At 36.5% G+C, this 18474-nt stretch overlaps 1 protein-coding gene across 4 annotated transcripts in view; it reads right to left on the bottom strand.

Moving 5' to 3' along the window:
* Positions 1 to 18474, bottom strand: part of STAM2 (signal transducing adaptor molecule 2) — a 52164-nt gene that overhangs the window by 14566 nt on the left and 19124 nt on the right. For all 4 annotated transcript variants that reach the window (XM_015073462.3, XM_015073461.3, XM_015073463.3 and 1 more), the window contains 7 exons: positions 16583 to 16667; positions 15138 to 15213; positions 14921 to 15019; positions 13845 to 13991; positions 11403 to 11472; positions 10626 to 10812; positions 1632 to 1726 (listed from right to left, as the gene is read on the bottom strand). In XM_015073462.3, the coding sequence (XP_014928948.1) occupies positions 1632 to 1726; positions 10626 to 10812; positions 11403 to 11472; positions 13845 to 13991; positions 14921 to 15019; positions 15138 to 15213; positions 16583 to 16667 (759 nt within the window). The remainder of the gene's footprint in view (positions 1 to 1631; positions 1727 to 10625; positions 10813 to 11402; positions 11473 to 13844; positions 13992 to 14920; positions 15020 to 15137; positions 15214 to 16582; positions 16668 to 18474) is intronic.

Below are 18474 nucleotides of genomic sequence, written 5' to 3' on the forward strand. Positions count from 1 at the left end.
ACTGTGTTCTCTCTGAAGAGTATATAAGGTTTCCAAGAAAATGTATAAATACCACCCCCCCCCCAAGAAAAAAGAAAAATCTCTATCACCAAAGGATTTTTGAGTCCTGACAGCTGCTTACTTCAAATATGTGGCTAACTTTCAAACAGGTCCTAAGGAGCAGAGCTCAATATAACATGAGGATGTACTGAAAAGCCAGAGTATTTTTTACTTTTAAAACCACAGGTCAATCTCTCCAGCCTATGCCAACGGGAAATTTCTATGTAGGATCCCCTGAGCATGGTCTCACCAAGTTATTAAAAACAGTGCCTCCAATTTTCATAACTACTTAGTTTACAAGAATAAAAAGTACAAATACAGGCAAAGTGCTCAGTCTTTAAATGAGTCTTTACATGTTTCAACTTTAACTGAATGCCATCACTCCATACAAAGATGATATTACACACAATGCACAGAGCTTTCACAATTTAAGTTTTTTCCCTAAAACCGATAATACAGACTAGCACTGACATGTCCCACAAGTCAGTTTAAGTACATCTAAGAGCAGACCAGCAGACTTTAGAATCATGGCTCTAGCACCTACTAACCTCATAAACCCTCAGCCTCGGTTTCTTTATCTGTAAAATGGGGTAACAAAAGTACCTATCTCACAGACTTGTGAGGATTAAATGAAATAGTGCAAGCCAAGGACTTTGCACAATACCTAATAAATGAGTACTCAAGAGGAGCCTGGGTGGCTCAGTTGGTTGAGAGTCCAACTTCAGCTCAGGTCATAATCTCATGGTTTGTGAGTTCGAGCCCTGCGTCAGGCTCTGTACTCACAGCTCAGAGCCTGGAGCCTGCTTTGGATTGTGTGTGTGTGTGTCTCTCTCTCTGCCCCTACCCAGCTCGTGCACTGTCTTTGTCTCTGTCAGCTGTTCTTTTCATTCAGTTCCCCCCCACCTTCCTGCCTGTGTAACAAACGGAAGCTTTCTCTGCATGGTTGACAGAAGATCTGAAGCAGGAACCTACAGTCTTAATTATACTGCTGTATTATTGCTTCAAGGTCCCAAGTTCCGTGATCAAATCAAGGTGAGGAAAAGTCTAAAATTTAGGAGTACTCCTAACCCTTGTAATCACACTTGGCACTTGTCAACCAGCCCCCCACCATGCCACCTACTCCCTTCAGTACTATGGTTCAGTGATGAATAAAATCCATACTCTACACTGAACTGACACACACTGTCTCTTAAACCATAATTATGCTGATTTAAATATTTACATGGTCATCACAGATTGTTTTATGCCTTCTATGTAACTATGTACATTAATTCTCAAAGGGTTTAAAATAAAATAATTCTTGGAAATGACCTGGGATAAATTAACCCCTTAACTTGTTAAGAAGTAAGCTAAACTGTAGTGTCTATAAATAATTTAAAACAAGAGTTAAATACCAATCTACTTTGTATTCAAAATTGAACCAGAGCACCTGCCTGGCTTAGTTGGTAGACCATCTGACTCTTGATCTCAGGGTTGTCAGTTCAAGTCCCACGTTTGGTGTAGAAATTACTTAAAACAAACAAACTAAACCATAAATTTCAAGTGTAAAAAACTTTAATAGATTTACTCTTCACCCTTAAAATTTAACTTACCTGCCTCAGACTCTATGTTTAAATTAGTTGTTACAAAATTAGATGGGAAGAGTCCTGTTCCTCTGTGATTTTCTCCTTTCCACCAATTGGCATCACTGAAAATACAGTACAAAAATGTCATTTGTTCCTCTACATTTTAGTACATTAATGGCAAGAAGAATTAAAATAAAAATTATATTCAGCTTATTTTGAAAATACCTCATATCCAACTATATTTAAACAGTTCTTATACTTAATAAAAGATACAAAAAAGCACAAATAAAGCAAACATCCGTATTCCTATATTAAAATTTAGAACCATTAGCAAGTGATCATATCGGAATCTGGGCTTTAAAAAAATAATAAAAATTATAGGTAACACTGAATCCTCTTTATCAACAACCCCAAGTCCCAATCCCACATCTAACCTGCCAAACCACTACCATAAAGCTGGTATGTGGCCTTCCTGCAAGTGTATATTTTATTTGTTTACAGATACTTATAGCAAAGTCTATAGATATATTAACCATTATAGATTTCTACAATTCACTTTATTATTTTCATATCTTATTTATCCCTTTTAAAGACTCATTATACAAACACAGTATATTTGATTTACTGATCTCCATAATGATGGACACTTAAATATTTCCAGCCTTTCACCATTATAAAGATTGGAGTGATGATCATTCTAGATTCTAGTGCACACAAGCAACAATTCTTTAGGCTTATTCACACACATGGACTTGCTGGGCCAAAGGATATAAACATTTTCCATTTTACCAAATATTGCCAAATATTCTCAAAAGTGGTTGTAGCCATGCACCATCCTCCTTCCCTGAGCAACATGTGAGAATGTCTTTTTCCCTCACCTGTGTTAACTGTCCAAGCAACACTTGCTATCAGACAGGAGAGAAACCCTATCTCATGGCTGTGCTCATTTGCACTTCCTGAGCATGTGCATGTGTTACTGGCCATTCAGACTGCCTCTTCTGTAAACTGCTCATTCATGTTTTCTGTCCATTTTCCTTTTCCCACTGGGCCATTTATTTGTTTTTATGGATCTATAGGGGTTCTTTATATATTCTGGATAGCAACTGTTTGTCTGAATTATGTAAATGCCTTCTCTCAAACTGTTACTTGTCTTTTAACATACATTTATGGTTTCTTTTATCGCATGGTGTATTTTGTTTCATGTAATCAAATTTAGCAATCTCTTACGGTTTATAGTTTTCTTAAAAGAAATCTTTCACTATCCTTGAGCTTCTAAATCTGTTTTCCTATATATTTAATAGTTTTAGGTTTTCTTTTTTATCTCTCCCCTGTGTGTAAATCTTTAATCATTTGGAATGAAACTGTATGTACTATGTGAAGCTGAATCAAAGTTTTATTTGTACTGTATAAAGAGCTATTAATCCCAGCAAAAATTTATTGAATAGTACATCATTTTTTCTACTGATTTATAATATTCTATCTTAAGCAGGCTGCTATCTGTTCGTGAGCAGATGGATCTGGATTCCATTCTGTTGAACAGTCTATATATTTATTTACTACAGCTTGTTAATATGCCTTGATACTTGGCAGGGAAAGTACTCTGTCTTGCATACTTTCATATTTCCGTATTAATGTTAAAATTAAAATGTTTTCAAGTTCTCTGGGGGAAAAAAAAAAGTCCTGTTGGGATTTTAATTAAAAATGCACTGGGGTGCCTGGGTGGCTTAGCCAGTTAAGCACCAACTTCAGCTCAGGTCATATCTCATGGTTTGTGAGTTTGAGCCCCATGTTGGGCTCTGTGCTGACAGCTCTCAGCCTGGAGCCTGCTTCAGATTCTGTGTCTCCCTCTCTCTGCCCCTCCCCCATTAACATTCTGTCTGTCTCTCTCTCAAAAATAAAATAAACATTAAAAAACTTAAGGGGCAACTGAGTGGCCCAGGTGGTTGAGCATCCAACTTCGGCTCAGTTCATGGGTTTGAGCCCCATGTCGGGCTCTGTGCTGACAGCTCAGAGGTTGGAGCCTGCTTTGGATTCTGTGTCTCCCTCTCTTTCTCCGCCCCTTTGCTGTTCATGCTCTGTCTCTCAAAAATAAATAAATATTAAAAAAAAATTTTTTTAAGTTAAAAAAATAGTAATTAGAAATGCACTGAATTTATGCATTAATATGGGAAAAATGACATCTTTAGAACATTAAAGTTTTATTCACCATGAACATGGTATCTCTCTCCATTTATATTTATATAAACGGGTGCCAGAGTGGCTCAGTCGGTTAAGCGTCCGACTTCGGCTCAGGTCATAATCTCACAGGCTGGAGTTTGAGCCCCGCCCCGTGTCAGTCTCAGAGCCTGGAGCCTGCTTCAGATTCTGTTTCCTTCACTCTCTCCGCCCTTCCTCCACTCATGCGCTCTCTCTCAAAAATAAAAAATAAAATAAAAACATTATATTTATATAAACATATTATATGTATATATTTCTTTATATCTTTCAAAGAATTTTATAACTTTCTCCATAAAGTCCTTATATATCTTTATTAGGTTTATTTATCCCTAGATCATCTATATTTTTTATTACTACTGAGAATGGCAATTTTTTTCTATTTTCTAAAAGCTGTGATTAAAGCACCCACTGATTTCTGTATGTTGAGCTTGTATCCGACAACCATGAACTCTTACCAATTTTAATGGTTTGTCCATCGATTCTCTTGGATTTTCTATATGGACAATCATAGAATCCAGAAAGGATAATTTTGTCCACTCCTTTCCAAAAATTTGACTTATTGAGCAGACATTCTTAAAAATGAAATTTCAGGATGAATTAACTTCTACGATTCTGAAACATAATTTGACTTAAAAAGTACCACAAAGTGAACTCCTGGGTGGCTCAAACAGTTGGGCATCCAACTCTTGATCTTGGCTCAGGTTATGATCTCGCGGTCCATGGGTTCGAGCCCTACGTCGGGCTCCACACTGACAGGAGCCTGCTTGAGATTCTCTGTTTCCCCCTTTCTGCCCCTCCCCTGCTTGTGCTCTCTCTCTCTCTCAAAATAAATAAATAAACTTAAAAAAAAAAAGGACCACGAAGATGCAAGCTATGTATCATCCAAATGTTTAAAACCAGAAAATAATTGATGTATTGACAATTGTAATATATCATGTCTGCTGATGTCTATTTAGAATGAGAAATTCTCTCTTACATGCTTTTTTAAATTAAACCTTCCATTTTAAAAAGGACAGCTGAACTCAGAGCAATTTTTATATAAAACCAGAAACTTCAAACCTATGAAATGGACACACAGATTTGAACTTATCAACAATTTTATGTGTAGCCTTCCCCAGGCTTGATGAAACATAAAAGCAGACAAAACAACCAAATGCCATGTCAAAGCATGATGACTCCTTCCTAGCCCTAACCCAGCTCTACATTCTCTCCACTGACAATGAGTTGATTCTTTGGAATGTTAATGATACAAAATACTATTCAATTTTTAAATTTCTAAATTAAGGTAATTCAGCACAGTAATTTTACACAAACTGATCATTAAACACAGCATTTATATTTAGCTTTTTATATTAAGTAAAAATAAATCACAGCTGAGTGAAAAATGATAAACACAGAAACTTCACTGTCAATGAACTGATCATTCAGCTAACACTTAGAAAAGACTACCAAAGAGAGGACAAGTGACATTAGACTAAGCAATGAAGTTACAAAGCTAATGGAGATAGGGTTTCTGCCCTCAAGAACGAAAATCTAGTGCAGTATTTTTCAACCCTCTCATACCAGTTAAGAACATGTTACCTTGCTTTACCTTGTAGGATTTGTTTTCTCCTTCTCCCTTCCTCTCAAAATCAACTCATGTAGCAGGACAGACATGTAGAGCAGTGACTGCAGTATAGTATGAAAAATGCCGCTATGTTCAGGGATGTATAGCAGCAAAGAGAAACTATTTCTAACTACCGGAAACTAACAGCAGAGAAGATTTAAAGGCTTCTAAGAAGATATAAAATCTACATGGGTTTTGAAGATTAAGCAGGCAGTGCCAGGAAGAAAATGAAATTAGGGTTATGTTAATAAAAATGACATTCTCTATAACCATTATGAATAAGCAAGAAAATAAAAATACAAAGAAACAGAAAACTGCACACTAACAAAAAACAAAGTTATCCTGGCTCATTTTAGGTCTCAAAAAATGAAAACCTGAGCCTCTCCTTTAAGCTATTGACTTCCCAACTAAGACAACTTATTTACTGTCTTTTGTAATGACAATGGCTGAAAATAACTGATGCTCTATTTATGGATATGATAATCATGTGAAAAAAACACAAACATACAAGTAGTGAATCTGGAAATCTTAGTGATCTTGTGGGGATCATTTCCTTAATATACGTATTTTTTAATTTAGGGGACCAATCCTTCTAAAGCCTGGACTCCCTTTGCAAATCTTCCTTGCAAGTAAACTTCCTTTTCTTTTCTAAATGTGTCTGCCTCTTTCGACAGGAGTTTCCAGGAATAAAGAATCAAATGTGCAATGCTGCACAGGATCTAATCACAATATGGTATTTTTGGAAATGCAAGAATTCTACTTGATTATTTGAAATAATACGTAAAGAGTCAGCAAGGAGTGGTGAGATAAAGCTAAAAATGTAGAAAGTGAAAAGCTTTTTTAGTATACTCTGTTAATAAGAAATGTGTGCCTTTTCTATTAGTTCAGTGTTTCTTAAGCTGAAATCCAAGAATGATGTAGCTTCAAGCAACTTCAAGTTCTGTATGTGAAAATTTTAATTTTGTGCTTTCATTTCCACAGCAATATGAAAAGAATGAAGATGGGCATATTCTGAATCATTTAGATGAACTTCTTTCAACTGAAGACTGCCATTTAACTTTTTTTAATTTTTTATATTTTTTGCCATTTAACTTTAATACCCAAGTTTGCATTTGAGCTTAAAAACCTTTGCAAAGATAATCCATCATCCAGAATGATAACATGTAACCTACAGGTGTTAATGAGGAGGTCTATGGCAATTTTAAGATTGGGGTAGCCAATCAAATGACTGTAATCAACCTACATATTCCACCATATTCATGTTGAGTCTCTTAGAAGTTACTAAGAAAAAAGTTCTTTTTTATAGTGTTAAGTCTCCACTGAAAATAGTTTTATATGAGTCTAAGTTGTTAAATGTATTTGTGCCTAATTAAACATGTGTGAAAAGACACATGCAGCACAGCAACATAACCCTTTACTCATGGCAAGCCTGTAGACTATAATAGGAGTATAATGCCACGTGAACACCAAATGATGTCAAGGGATACAGTATGCATGATGGATTCATGACAATTACAAAAGAAAAAGTCAGAGAATTGAGTTATTATAGCACAGGGTAGTAGAAGCCTAAGTGATAAAGTATCTGTGCCATTAATCAGTACCCTGTAAGTAGCAATTTATTTTCGAATATTTTCTCACTAGATCAAATACTCAAAATTTGAATCTTAGAGCAAAAACTACTCATTTTATAGTTTTCTTTCCATTTATTTTATAAATGTCTTTAATTTTCTAGTTGCATAACAGTATTTAAAGTATAAACTTAAGTTCCTTTGTAAATATTCTAACTAAAATTACACTAAGAAGCCTGACATTTCAGACTGTCAGTGTTCAGAGCCCACACTACTTAGTCGTCGTCTTCTTTTTTTTAAATGTTTATTTACATATTTCTTTAGAGAGGGAGACAGAGAATGAGCAGGGAAGGAGCAGAGAGAAAGGGAGACACAGAATCCAAAACAGGCTCCAGGCTCCGAGCTGTCAGCACAGATCCCGACGCAGGGCTCAAACTCACAAACTGTGAGGTCATGACTTGAGACAAAGTTGGACGCTTAACCGACTGAGCCACCTACATGCCCGTTTATTTATTTTTGAGAGAAAAAGAGACAGAGCATGAGCAGGGGAGGGGCGGAGAGACAGGGAGACACAGAACCTGAAGCAGGCTCCAAGTTCTGAGCTGTCAGCACAGAGCCTGATGCAGGGCTCGAACCCACGAACCGCGAAATCATGACCTGAGCCAAAGTCTGATGGTCAACCGACTGAGCCACCCAGGAGCACCAATATTCATTTACTCTCATTCAGGAGTCATGTGTTCCATTCTCAATGACTTAAAAAAAAAAAAAAATTCTTAAAAAAAAAGATTATTTTCTTGATCACCTAAGAGACCTTCCTTTTCCTACTCTCAATTTCTTGAAAAATTTTTCCTATCCCATCAAAACCAAAGTTCACCTGAAATGAACTCTCAGCTTAAGCCTTCTTTCCCAGATGCTTGCATCCAGTACAAATCTGGTCTCTTCTGGACCCCAACATTGCCTCTTTTATGGCATTCACAGTCTGCATTCCATACTAATACCTGTATAGAAATTTCAACTCCCTTACTTTAGATTTTATAAGACAGAACCGCATCCTCATTCATTTTTTATATAAACAGAGCCTAGTACATAATACTTTTTCAATAACTATTTACTGCAGCAAAGTAACACTATTTTGTGTATATACTCATTTAAAAATGCACCAGACTAAGCATCCTTACTAAGTTATTTGTAATGGATACCAAATGCATCTGCAGTCTCTGTTCACAGTATTAAGCTATTATGTCCACCCTTACTAAATTTCATCAACTTTTAAAAAAAAATTTTTTTTTAATTTAATTTTTTATTTTTTAAAATTTACATCCAAATTAGTTAGCATATAGTGCAACAGTGATTCCAGGAGTAGATTCCTTAGTGCCCCTTACCCATTTAGCCCATCCCCCCTCCCACAACCCCTCTAGTAACCCTCAGTTTGTTCTCCATATTTATCTCTTCTGTTTTGTCCCCCCTCCCTGTTTTTATATTATTTTTGTTTCCCTTTCCTTATGTTCATCTGTTTTGTCTCTTAAAGTCCTCATATGAGTGAAGTCATATGACTTTTGTCTTTCTCTGACTAATTTCACTTAGCATAATACCCTCCAGTTCCATCCACGTAGTTGCAAATGGCAAGATTTCCTTCTTTTTGATTGCCAAGTAATACTCCATTGTATATGTATACACCACTTCTTTATTCATTCATCCATCGACGGACATTTGGGTTCTTTCTATACTTTGGCTATTGTTGGTAGTGCTGCTATAAACATGGGAGTGCGTGTGTCCCTTTGAAACAGCACACCTGTATCCCGTGGATAAATGCCTAGGAGTGCAATTTCTGGGTCATAGGGTAGTTCTATTTTTAGTTTTTTGAGGAACCTCCATACTGTTTTCCAGAGTGGCTGCACCAGCTTGCATTGCCACCAACAATGCAAAAGAGATCCTCTTTTTCCGCATCCTCGCCCTATTTTTTTATGTTTATTTTTGAGAGAGAGGGAGAGACACAGCATGAGCAGGGGAAGGGCAGAGAGAGAGGGAGACACAGAATCTGAAGCAGGCTCCAGGTCTGAGATGTCAGCACAGAGCCTGACGCGGGGCTCGAACCCACAAACTGTGAGATCATGATCTGAGCCGAAGTCAGACACTCAGCCAACTGAGCTACCCAGGCACCCCACATCCTCACCCTATTACATAATACTTTTTCAATAACTATTTACTGCAGCAAAGTAACACTATTTTATGTATATACTCATTTAAAAATGCACCAGACTAAATATCCTTACTAAGTTATTTGTAATGGATACCAAATGCATCTGCAATCTCTGTTCACAGTAATAAGCTATTATGTCCACCCTTTTACTAAATTTCATCAACATTTTTTTTTATGTTTATTTATTTTTAAGACAGAGAGACAGAGCACAAGCAGCGGAGGGGCAGAGAGAGAAGGAGACAAAGAACCCGAAGCAGGCTCCAGGCTCCGAGCTGACAGCACAGAGCCCAACGTGGGGCTCAAACTCCTGAACCGTGAGATCATGACCTGAGCCAAAGTCAGACGCTCAACCAACTCAGCCACCCAGGCACCCCTCATCAACTTCTTTTAAAGGCAAAGTAAAAAACAGAATTAGGCCCAATAGAGACAGACCTACCTACCTACCTACATACATTTATTTATTTTAAGTTTATTTTTGAGAGAGAGAGAGAGAGAGAGAGAAAGAGAGAGAGAGAGAGGAGGAACAGAGAAAGAAGGAGATACAGAATATGAAGCAGGCTCCAGGCTCTGAACTATCAGCACAGAGCCTGACGCGGGGCTTGAACCTACAAACCGTGAGATCATGACCTGAGCCGAAGTCAGATGCTTAACCAACTGAGCCACCCAGGTGCCCCATGATCTACCCTTTTTTAGAAGTTGAAGTGTAGTTGACATACAATACTATATTAGCTTAGGTGTACAACAGATATATTCTTTACTGCAACTTTAAGTGATAGAGTAATTGTGAGGGAGGGTACAGTAGCAGATTTAGAATTAGAGAAGACCTGAGCATAGCTTTTGGTTGCTTTTACCAAAGATAATATAGCTGTATTTCTTCCTAAATTTTTTTACCAGTTTTTTTGATATACACAACTCCCAGTGCAAATGGATTCAGAGGACCAAATATTTATGCTTCACAATTGTGATAAGTAACATTATTTAATACATCTTTTATCCAAGATATAGAGAATACTACCAAATTTAACAAAACAATAACAAACTCACATTACCTAGTCTAACTAACTTTTATTTTTATTTTTTAATTTATTTATTTTGAGAGAGAGAGAAAGAGCATAAGCAGGGCAGGAGCAGACAGAGAGGGAGAGAGAATCCCAAGCAGGCTCCACGCTGTCAGCACAGAGCCCAATACAGGGCTTGATGTCACGAAGCATGAGATCATGACCTGAGCTGAGCTCAAGAGTCAGACACTTAAACAACTGAGCCATCCATGCATCCCTGATTAAATTTTATGTTAGAAAAAAATTAAAGTATGAAAAGGCTCTATTATGATTTAAATATACTAAGTCAAAGACCTTAATATCCATATTCTAAATTAAGAATATTATACTTAATAACTTCAAATATTCCAGAAATAAAGATAGAAAACTTACCTGTCATCCAAAACAATAATAATTTCACCATGTTTAAAAGTAAGTTCATTGTCCTCAACGGCTTCAAAATCGTATAAAGCTCTCACTTTCCTTGCAACTTTATTATTTAACTGAATTTCTGCAGATGGATATAAGGATTTTGTTTCTGTGTGCTGCTGCTTCTGCTCTTGTAATGATAATTCAATAGCTAATTTGAAAAATTAAAATGCAAAAAACAAGATAGCCAAAATTAATTCTGATTTTTTTAAAGCAAAAAAGAAATACTTTTAATGAATACTTAATAAAATAAATCAAGTTGAGTATTTTATTTGTCCAATTAATGCTAAACAGTTAACTTTTTTGGAGTGTGGGAGGACAGGGCAGAGAATCATGACATTTTTTAAAATAAAGTTTTTGCTCATTCCTTATTATCACAGTCTGTCATATACAGCAGCTATTATTTTTATAGCAAACAGATTGTGACATTATAATATGGGTAGCTTTCCATATAGGACAAGCCGTGAACATATTTCTGTGCTTGACTCATAACTTTGGCATTAAAGAAAAGGTGAAATGAAATCTCTCCAAAGGTAAGACACTAAATACGTATTATTGACAATGATTATGAATTAAATCATTCTTGTATCATGTTAATTGTTTTCCTTACTTTTCAGACCCTACTAGATATGAGGCAAAATAGTAAAAGCATACCCAGTTTGATTATAATTTTTATTTAAATAAATTGTTCTGGCAAGGATGTTTTAAGCAATATTAAATTATACACGCTTGAGCATTTACCTTTAGCTATGTCTTCATCTTCTTTGTTTTTGTTCGATGATGTACCATTCTTGGCAGCAGCTGAGACAGTCTGTAAATGTATGAGTAAAATGAACACAACTACTGTTTCAAAGAAAACACAAGCTCTATAATTACTCGCACATGTTAATTTTTAAAAAGCTGACAAGAGTTTCTTCTAAAAGTGAAGTTCTTTGTAAAAATTTAAAGTAGCAGTTTTCAAATACTAAAATAAAATACCATGGTTTTCGAGAAAACATAATAAACTCACAAGGCACAAACTGGCTTACATTATGCATAAATCTTAGTATATGACACAGATCATGGCATACAGAAAATACTGAAACACAAATCTTTCCCAATTGGACTTTCCTAACCTCAACTGTCCAAGGTATTTTATTCAGTGAGGGACACTGAAGTCTAGGAGAGGCAGCAAGAAGCCATAATAATTACTGAAAAGAAGAGGGTGGATGGAGACAATAGGTGCGGTTCTAGGAATACTTATTAAGCTCTTTTAGTATCATTGTACTTGAATCATGGTGGCACCTCAGGCACATCAGAATTAGGAGGCTCATGCTTAAATTTAAAGGCATGGAAGACAGGGGTGCCTATGTGGCTCACTCAGTTGAGCTTCTGACTTCAGCTCAGGTCATCATCTCACGGTTCATGAGTTTGAGCCCCACACCGGGCTCTGTGCTGACAGCTCAGAGCCTGGAGCCTGCTTCGGACTCTGTGTCTCTCTCTCTCTCTCTCTCTCTGCCTTTTCCCTGCTCAGGCTGCCTGTCTCACAAAAACAATTTTCAAAAATAAAAAATAAATTAAAAACAACGTTAAAGCCATGGAAGACAGAGATGTCCAGGATCCTGAACCATCAACCAGTTCATTAAACACAGGTTTTTACCATAAGAGACTCTCCTAAAGACTGAGAACAGGGGCGCCTGGGTGGCTTAGTCGGTTAAGTGGCCGACTTCGGCTCAGGTCATGATCTCGCAGTCCGTGAGTTCAAGCCCCGCGTCGGGCTCTGTGCTCACAGCTCAGAGCCTGGAGCCTGTTTCAGATTCTGTGTCTCCCTCTCTCTGACCCTCCCCCGTTCATGCTCTGTCTCTCTGTCTCAAAAATAAATAAACGTTAAAAAAAAAAATAAATTAATTAAAAAAAAAAAGACTGAGAACAAACTGAGGGTTGATGGGGGTGGGAGGGAGGGGAAAGTGGGTGATGGGCATTGAGGAGGGCACCTGTTGGGATGAGCACTGGGTGTTGTATGGAAACCAATTTGACAATAAGTTTCATATTTAAAAAAACACACACACAGGTTTTTAATGACATGCAGAAAGGACAAAGCAGAAAAATGCTTGCTTTTATTACTTATAAGGTTTTTGTCCCCAAATTCTCCCTTGAACCCTTAGTTCTGCTCAGCTATAAAGATTCTTTTTGACTGTGTAGTCTACAGTCCAAAGAAAAATAAAATATACAGTACTTCTCTTAGTTTCTTTCCCTAGTCCATATCCCAATATTAACTGGAAGGAAAGAGGCACTGAAGCAAAACTTAAGATAGTGTTTTTCTCCCACACTTAGCCCACTCTGTGGCTTATTATCCTGACCTTCACCCCTGTCCTACTAAAGCTATCTTCCCATCTCCTCAAATAAATTTTTAGTCTTATAGTTCCCCTTATCTATTTGTAAACCATTCCCTGCAGGCATATTCACTCTTCAAAAAATTGGTGTTGAGCTTTCTCAATTCCATAAACTTGTTTGTATCATTCTTCCCCCAGTAGGATCTCCTCTCCTGTCTACATACTGAAATGCATTCCAGTCTAAAAATTCTACCTCTTTACCATCCCAGTCTGTAGTTACCTTTCTCTCCTGGCATCCTGTCTTTGTTACCCATCCTACCCATCCCTCATCCATATGTGTCACTTATAATTTAGTTATTTTTCACCTGTCTATAACAATCCAACTTTACTATAAATTTCTTAAACATAAGGGCTCCCTCATACATATATGCCTTTTGCATGACTCTAGACTTAGAGTAGCATTAAACAGATTATTTATGGCTGATTCACTTTTCAAAGTTCTGATAAGTATAAGACATTCACTCAAGAGGGGCGCCTAGATGGCTCAGTCTGTTAAGCAGTCGGGTCATGGTTTCGGATCAGGTCATGATCTCACGGTTTATGAGTCTGACCCCACACTGAGCTCTGTACTGACAGTGATAAGCCTGCTTGGGATTCTCTCCTTCCCTCTCTCTCAAAATAATAAACTTAAAACAAAAAAAGAAATTCACTCAACAATTAGAACATCTACTAATATAAGGCGCTATTTCAGATAGGCACCTGGAGAGTGGAGGTGGGAAATGATGATTAAGACAGACTTTGCCCAGCCTTTATATGATACGTACCTTCAAAATAGTATAAGATCAACCATGGGTGTAAGTGAATCTCTTACCTGAGAACCTGCTGGAGGAAAAGTAATTCCTTCTTCTTTCATAGATTTAATAGTTGCAGATATTAGACTAAACTGAGGATCCTTCTGAAATTCTTCTGACCACTCCACCATTAAAGATTTCAGTTTTTCACACACTTTAGGATGAGCCTTTTAAGGGCAATGCAAAGAAAGAAATAAAACTATGGTTAAGTAATGGTTAAAGAACTTGAAACATTTAACAAAGAGAATTACCACCAAAATTAAACATCAACGAAAGTCCAGCAATCCTCAGCCTACATGAGTACTTGGTAAATGCCTATTTTTGCTTTTAGATAGAGTTATTTCTTGTAAAATTACCCTTTTAAACACCAATTTCTAACTCTTACTACAATGACAACAGATTTTTTATATTCAGAGGTTATTTCTTGTTTTCTTAATATGCTCAACATTAGACTAAGCTTTTTATATCAGCCAAACTAAAATTCTGGAATTTTACTAATAGCAAGAGAACGGTGCTTCAGAGTTTCTATCCCAAGGATATCAATAACAACCCTATCGTGAAAACACCCCCCGCCCCCCGTCCCGGCCCTGCTCTAAAGTAAAGACCCCCTTTGCTTGTTATCTCTAATGTGAATCTGGACAGGATAGTGGTGGTTTGGACTTTGAAGGTACGGAAACCTAGATCTGAACCTCAGCTGTGCTACTTACTAGTCACATGACCTAGGACAAGTTACTCAACTTCTCTCTAAGGCTCAGTTTCTGTATTGATAAAAAAGGAATGACAAGAGAATCTAACTTCTAAAAGTTATTAAGAGCATTAAACAAGATAGTATATGTAAAATTCTTAGAGCAGTGACTGCTTACTAACTCTCAATAAAGAAGAGCTATTATCACTGGTATATATGTTTTGGGAAGAAAAACAGGTTTTGGTGCTTCAAATGAAAACATCAAGTTTTACAAAAGGAAGTTTATTTCATCTCAAACTTATCTAAAAATTATTTCATTTATAATAATTTTATTAACGCTATATAGAGTTAAAATGACATACAGTATATGCACTTTTTAATGACTTAAATTCTTCTCTTTTTAAAATTTACCTTATTTTTTATCACAGCACGTACTTCTGTTGCAAAATCACGGGAACATACTTCTAAATGAAATATCTTTCCACAGTTTGCCACACAAGCCCCAAGAAGCTATTAATTAAAATAAAAATCAATATACAAATGTTGAGATATCATCTTATTTAACTTACTGAAATAAATACACATTTAAAATTTGGGTCAAATAATAAATAACATGACTTTTACTTACAGTTAACGCCTGCAGAGCAACATGAGGAACCTTATGATTTACCCTTTTCATTATGGCTTTTAGGCAATCTTTTGCTCTAAGAAAAAAATGAAGAAGGTTAAGGATTTATTCAGAATTTCAACTTAAACATTAAAAATATAAGGCCTACCAAATAACTTTAAATTTAAAAATAAAATCCTGCAAGGGCACCTGGGTAGCTCAGTCAGTTAAACTTCTGACTCTTTGGATTTCAGCCCAGGTCATAATCTCATGGTTTGTGAGATCAAGCCCCATGTCAGACTCCATGCTAACAGCTCCCTGGAGCATGTTTGGGATTCTCACTCCTTTTTCTCTGCCCCTCCCCCATGTGTGCATGTGCTCTCTCTCTCTCAAACATTAAAAAAATATTTCCTAAATTGTACACCATAAACTAGTATTACACTGTGTATTAAATAACTGGAATTTAAATAAAAACTTTGTCCCCCCCCCAAAAATATTTTCCACTGTCCACTTTCCTGTGCCTTAATATTTACCAATGCCTTCCAGTGATTTAGCACTGCCCTCCCCTGCTTGCTTGCATACACATGCGCACAGGCTCTCTCTCTTTCTCTCTCTCAAAATAACGTTAAGTAAATGAGTAAATAAATAACATCCTGCAAACTTCATTTCATTAAAGGATTAAATCTGCAAAATGATTCTATACAATCTTTCGTTCATAGAACTGCAGAACTCAAAAAAAAAAAAAAAAAAAAAGGAGCTTGCTGTAAATGTTGTATATTCCCCAATCAAGAGCCAAATCATTTCCAAAAGATCAACACAAAAAAACTATGTCATATAAATTACCTTTTTTCTTCAAGACAGGTTTAGTGTTCAGACAACAAATTCTTATCATAAAAAAAATTACCAAGACATAGTCTTCAAAGTTTTCAGTATAAACATGTACGGAGGTACTTTGAAAAGTTGTAATGTTAAAACAAATACTTTCATCAGTCTGCTAAACTTCTAAAGTATAGATCAGTTCAGCTTACTTATTGCATTCTCTCCCAAAAGCACTCTTTTTTATATTCACTTTTTCATCATATTACTATTTTCATCTATTCATTATCAAAGAGCTTTTTCAGTATATTACCTACTATATTATTATATTTATCTACTTTATTAAAAGGCTCCCATACATGTCTAAGTCACAGGGGAATTCCCTAAACAACTTTCATTGTTAACACGTGTTCCTATTGCGTAAAAGCCCTAATTACATATGTTAATATGTCTCAGGTTTTCAGTTGAACTCTTTTCCATTTGTTCTTTCATGATAAGGTTAGTCCCATAAATCTGGCCACCAGGATCTCTTTACTTTTGTCCCCCAAAAGTAAACAGTAAAATCCCATTTTCCTCTCAAAGTTGTATCAGGCAAAAGAGACAGGTAATTAAGCTCCTAGACATTCACCATGCATGACTGGGCATCTTACCCATTAGGAGTGCTCCCAACTTTGTCACATATGTCCATAATAAGACTCCAATCTTCTGTAGTGTTGTACTCATTTGTGGCTTTTTCTATAAAATATCAGCACACACAAAAATTAGGACATGTCTCAATTAACAATAAAATACCAAAAAAGGCACAGTAGTTAAAACCTTTTCTTTTGCCAAATATAAAAGAACTACAGAAAAATTTCAGAAGATAAAGTATTTTCAACTTTAAATTGTATAGCTATATGAATTAAATGTTCTAAGGTACACCAATAAAATTTCTTCTAAACAGTGAAATAATACTAAATAAGTTACAAATCAGCAATAATTCTATAAAATTCTAGAGGCGCCTGGATGGCTCAGTCAGTTAAACGTCTGATTCTTGATTTTGGCTCAGGTCATGATCTCACGGTTCACAAGATGTGCTGTCAGCACAGAGCCCGCTTTGGATTCTCTGTCCCCCTCTCTCTAACGCTTTCTCAAAAATAAACAAACATTAAAAACAACAACAACAACAACAACAACAACGCTTTGGGGCTCCTGGGTGGCTCAGTTGGTTAAGTGTCCAGTTAAGCGTTCAACTTCAGCTCAGGTCATCATCTCATGGTTTGTGAGTTGGAGCACCGCGTCAGGCTCTGTGCTGACAGCTCAGAGCCTGGAGCCTGCTTTGGATTCTGTGTCTTCCTCCCTCTCTGCCCCTTACCCACCCTCTCTTTCGCTCAAAAATAAACATTGAAAAAAAATTTTTTTAAAAACCAATGCTTTTGCAAATAGTGAATAGTAATCCACATTTTCTTATATGATGATACATATTTTTAAGGCTTTCTTTCAAATTAGAATTTGATAGGATTTTTTTAAAGCTTATTTTTTTATTTTTTAAAAAAAAATTTTTTTTAACGTTTTATTTATTTTTGAGACAGGGAGAGACAGAGCATGAACAGGGGAGGGTCAGAGAGAGGGAGACACAGAATCTGAAACAAGGCTCCAGGCTCTGAGCGGTCAGCACAGAGCCCGACGCGGGGCTCAAACTCACGGACCGCGAGATCATGACCTGAGCCGAAGTCGGCCGCTTAACCGACTGAGCCACCCAGGCGCCCCTAAAGCTTATTTTTGAGAGAGAAAGAAAGACAGAGGGCACAGAGGAAGGGCAGAGAGAGAGGGAGAGAATTCCAAGCAGGTTCAGCGCTCACAACATGGAGCCCCCGACATGGGGCTCATCTCATGGTTCATGAGATCATGACCTGAGCCAAAGTTAGAAACTTAACCAATTGAGCTACCTGGGTACCCAACAAAATCATTGTTTTTAAAGGGCAAAAGAGGAAAATGATTAATAAAATAACAGTAAATTCATACAACAGAATATGAAAATTGAGTTATATATAACTAAATGTTCAAAAAATGTATAAATCCCAAAATATAATGATTTGGTTTATACTGAGTTTAAAAAGCTAATGGCAGAATATATGACATTCACATAAACTTTCTAAACAGCTTTACTGAGATACAGTTCACATCACAATACAACTCACCCAATTTAACGTGTACCATTTGATTTTTTTAGTGTATTCAGAGTTGTGCGACTATCACTATTATCTAATTCTAGAACATTTCACCACCCTAAAAAGAAGTCCATACCCATTGGCAGTCACAGCCCAATCTCCCCACATAATCCCCACCCTAGATAACCACTAGTCTACTTCATATCTCTATAAATTTGCCTAATCTGTATTTCTCATATAAATAAAATCATACATGGTCTTTTGTGACTAGCTTCTTTCATTTAGTACAACGTTTTCAAGTTCATCTATGCTGAAGTATGCATCAGTACTTCAGTTATTTTTATGACTGAATAATATTCCATTTGTAGATCTACCTCATTGTATTTATCCAT

This window comes from Acinonyx jubatus, chromosome C1, assembly GCF_027475565.1.
Source record: "Acinonyx jubatus isolate Ajub_Pintada_27869175 chromosome C1, VMU_Ajub_asm_v1.0, whole genome shotgun sequence".
NCBI lineage: Eukaryota > Metazoa > Chordata > Mammalia > Carnivora > Felidae > Acinonyx > Acinonyx jubatus.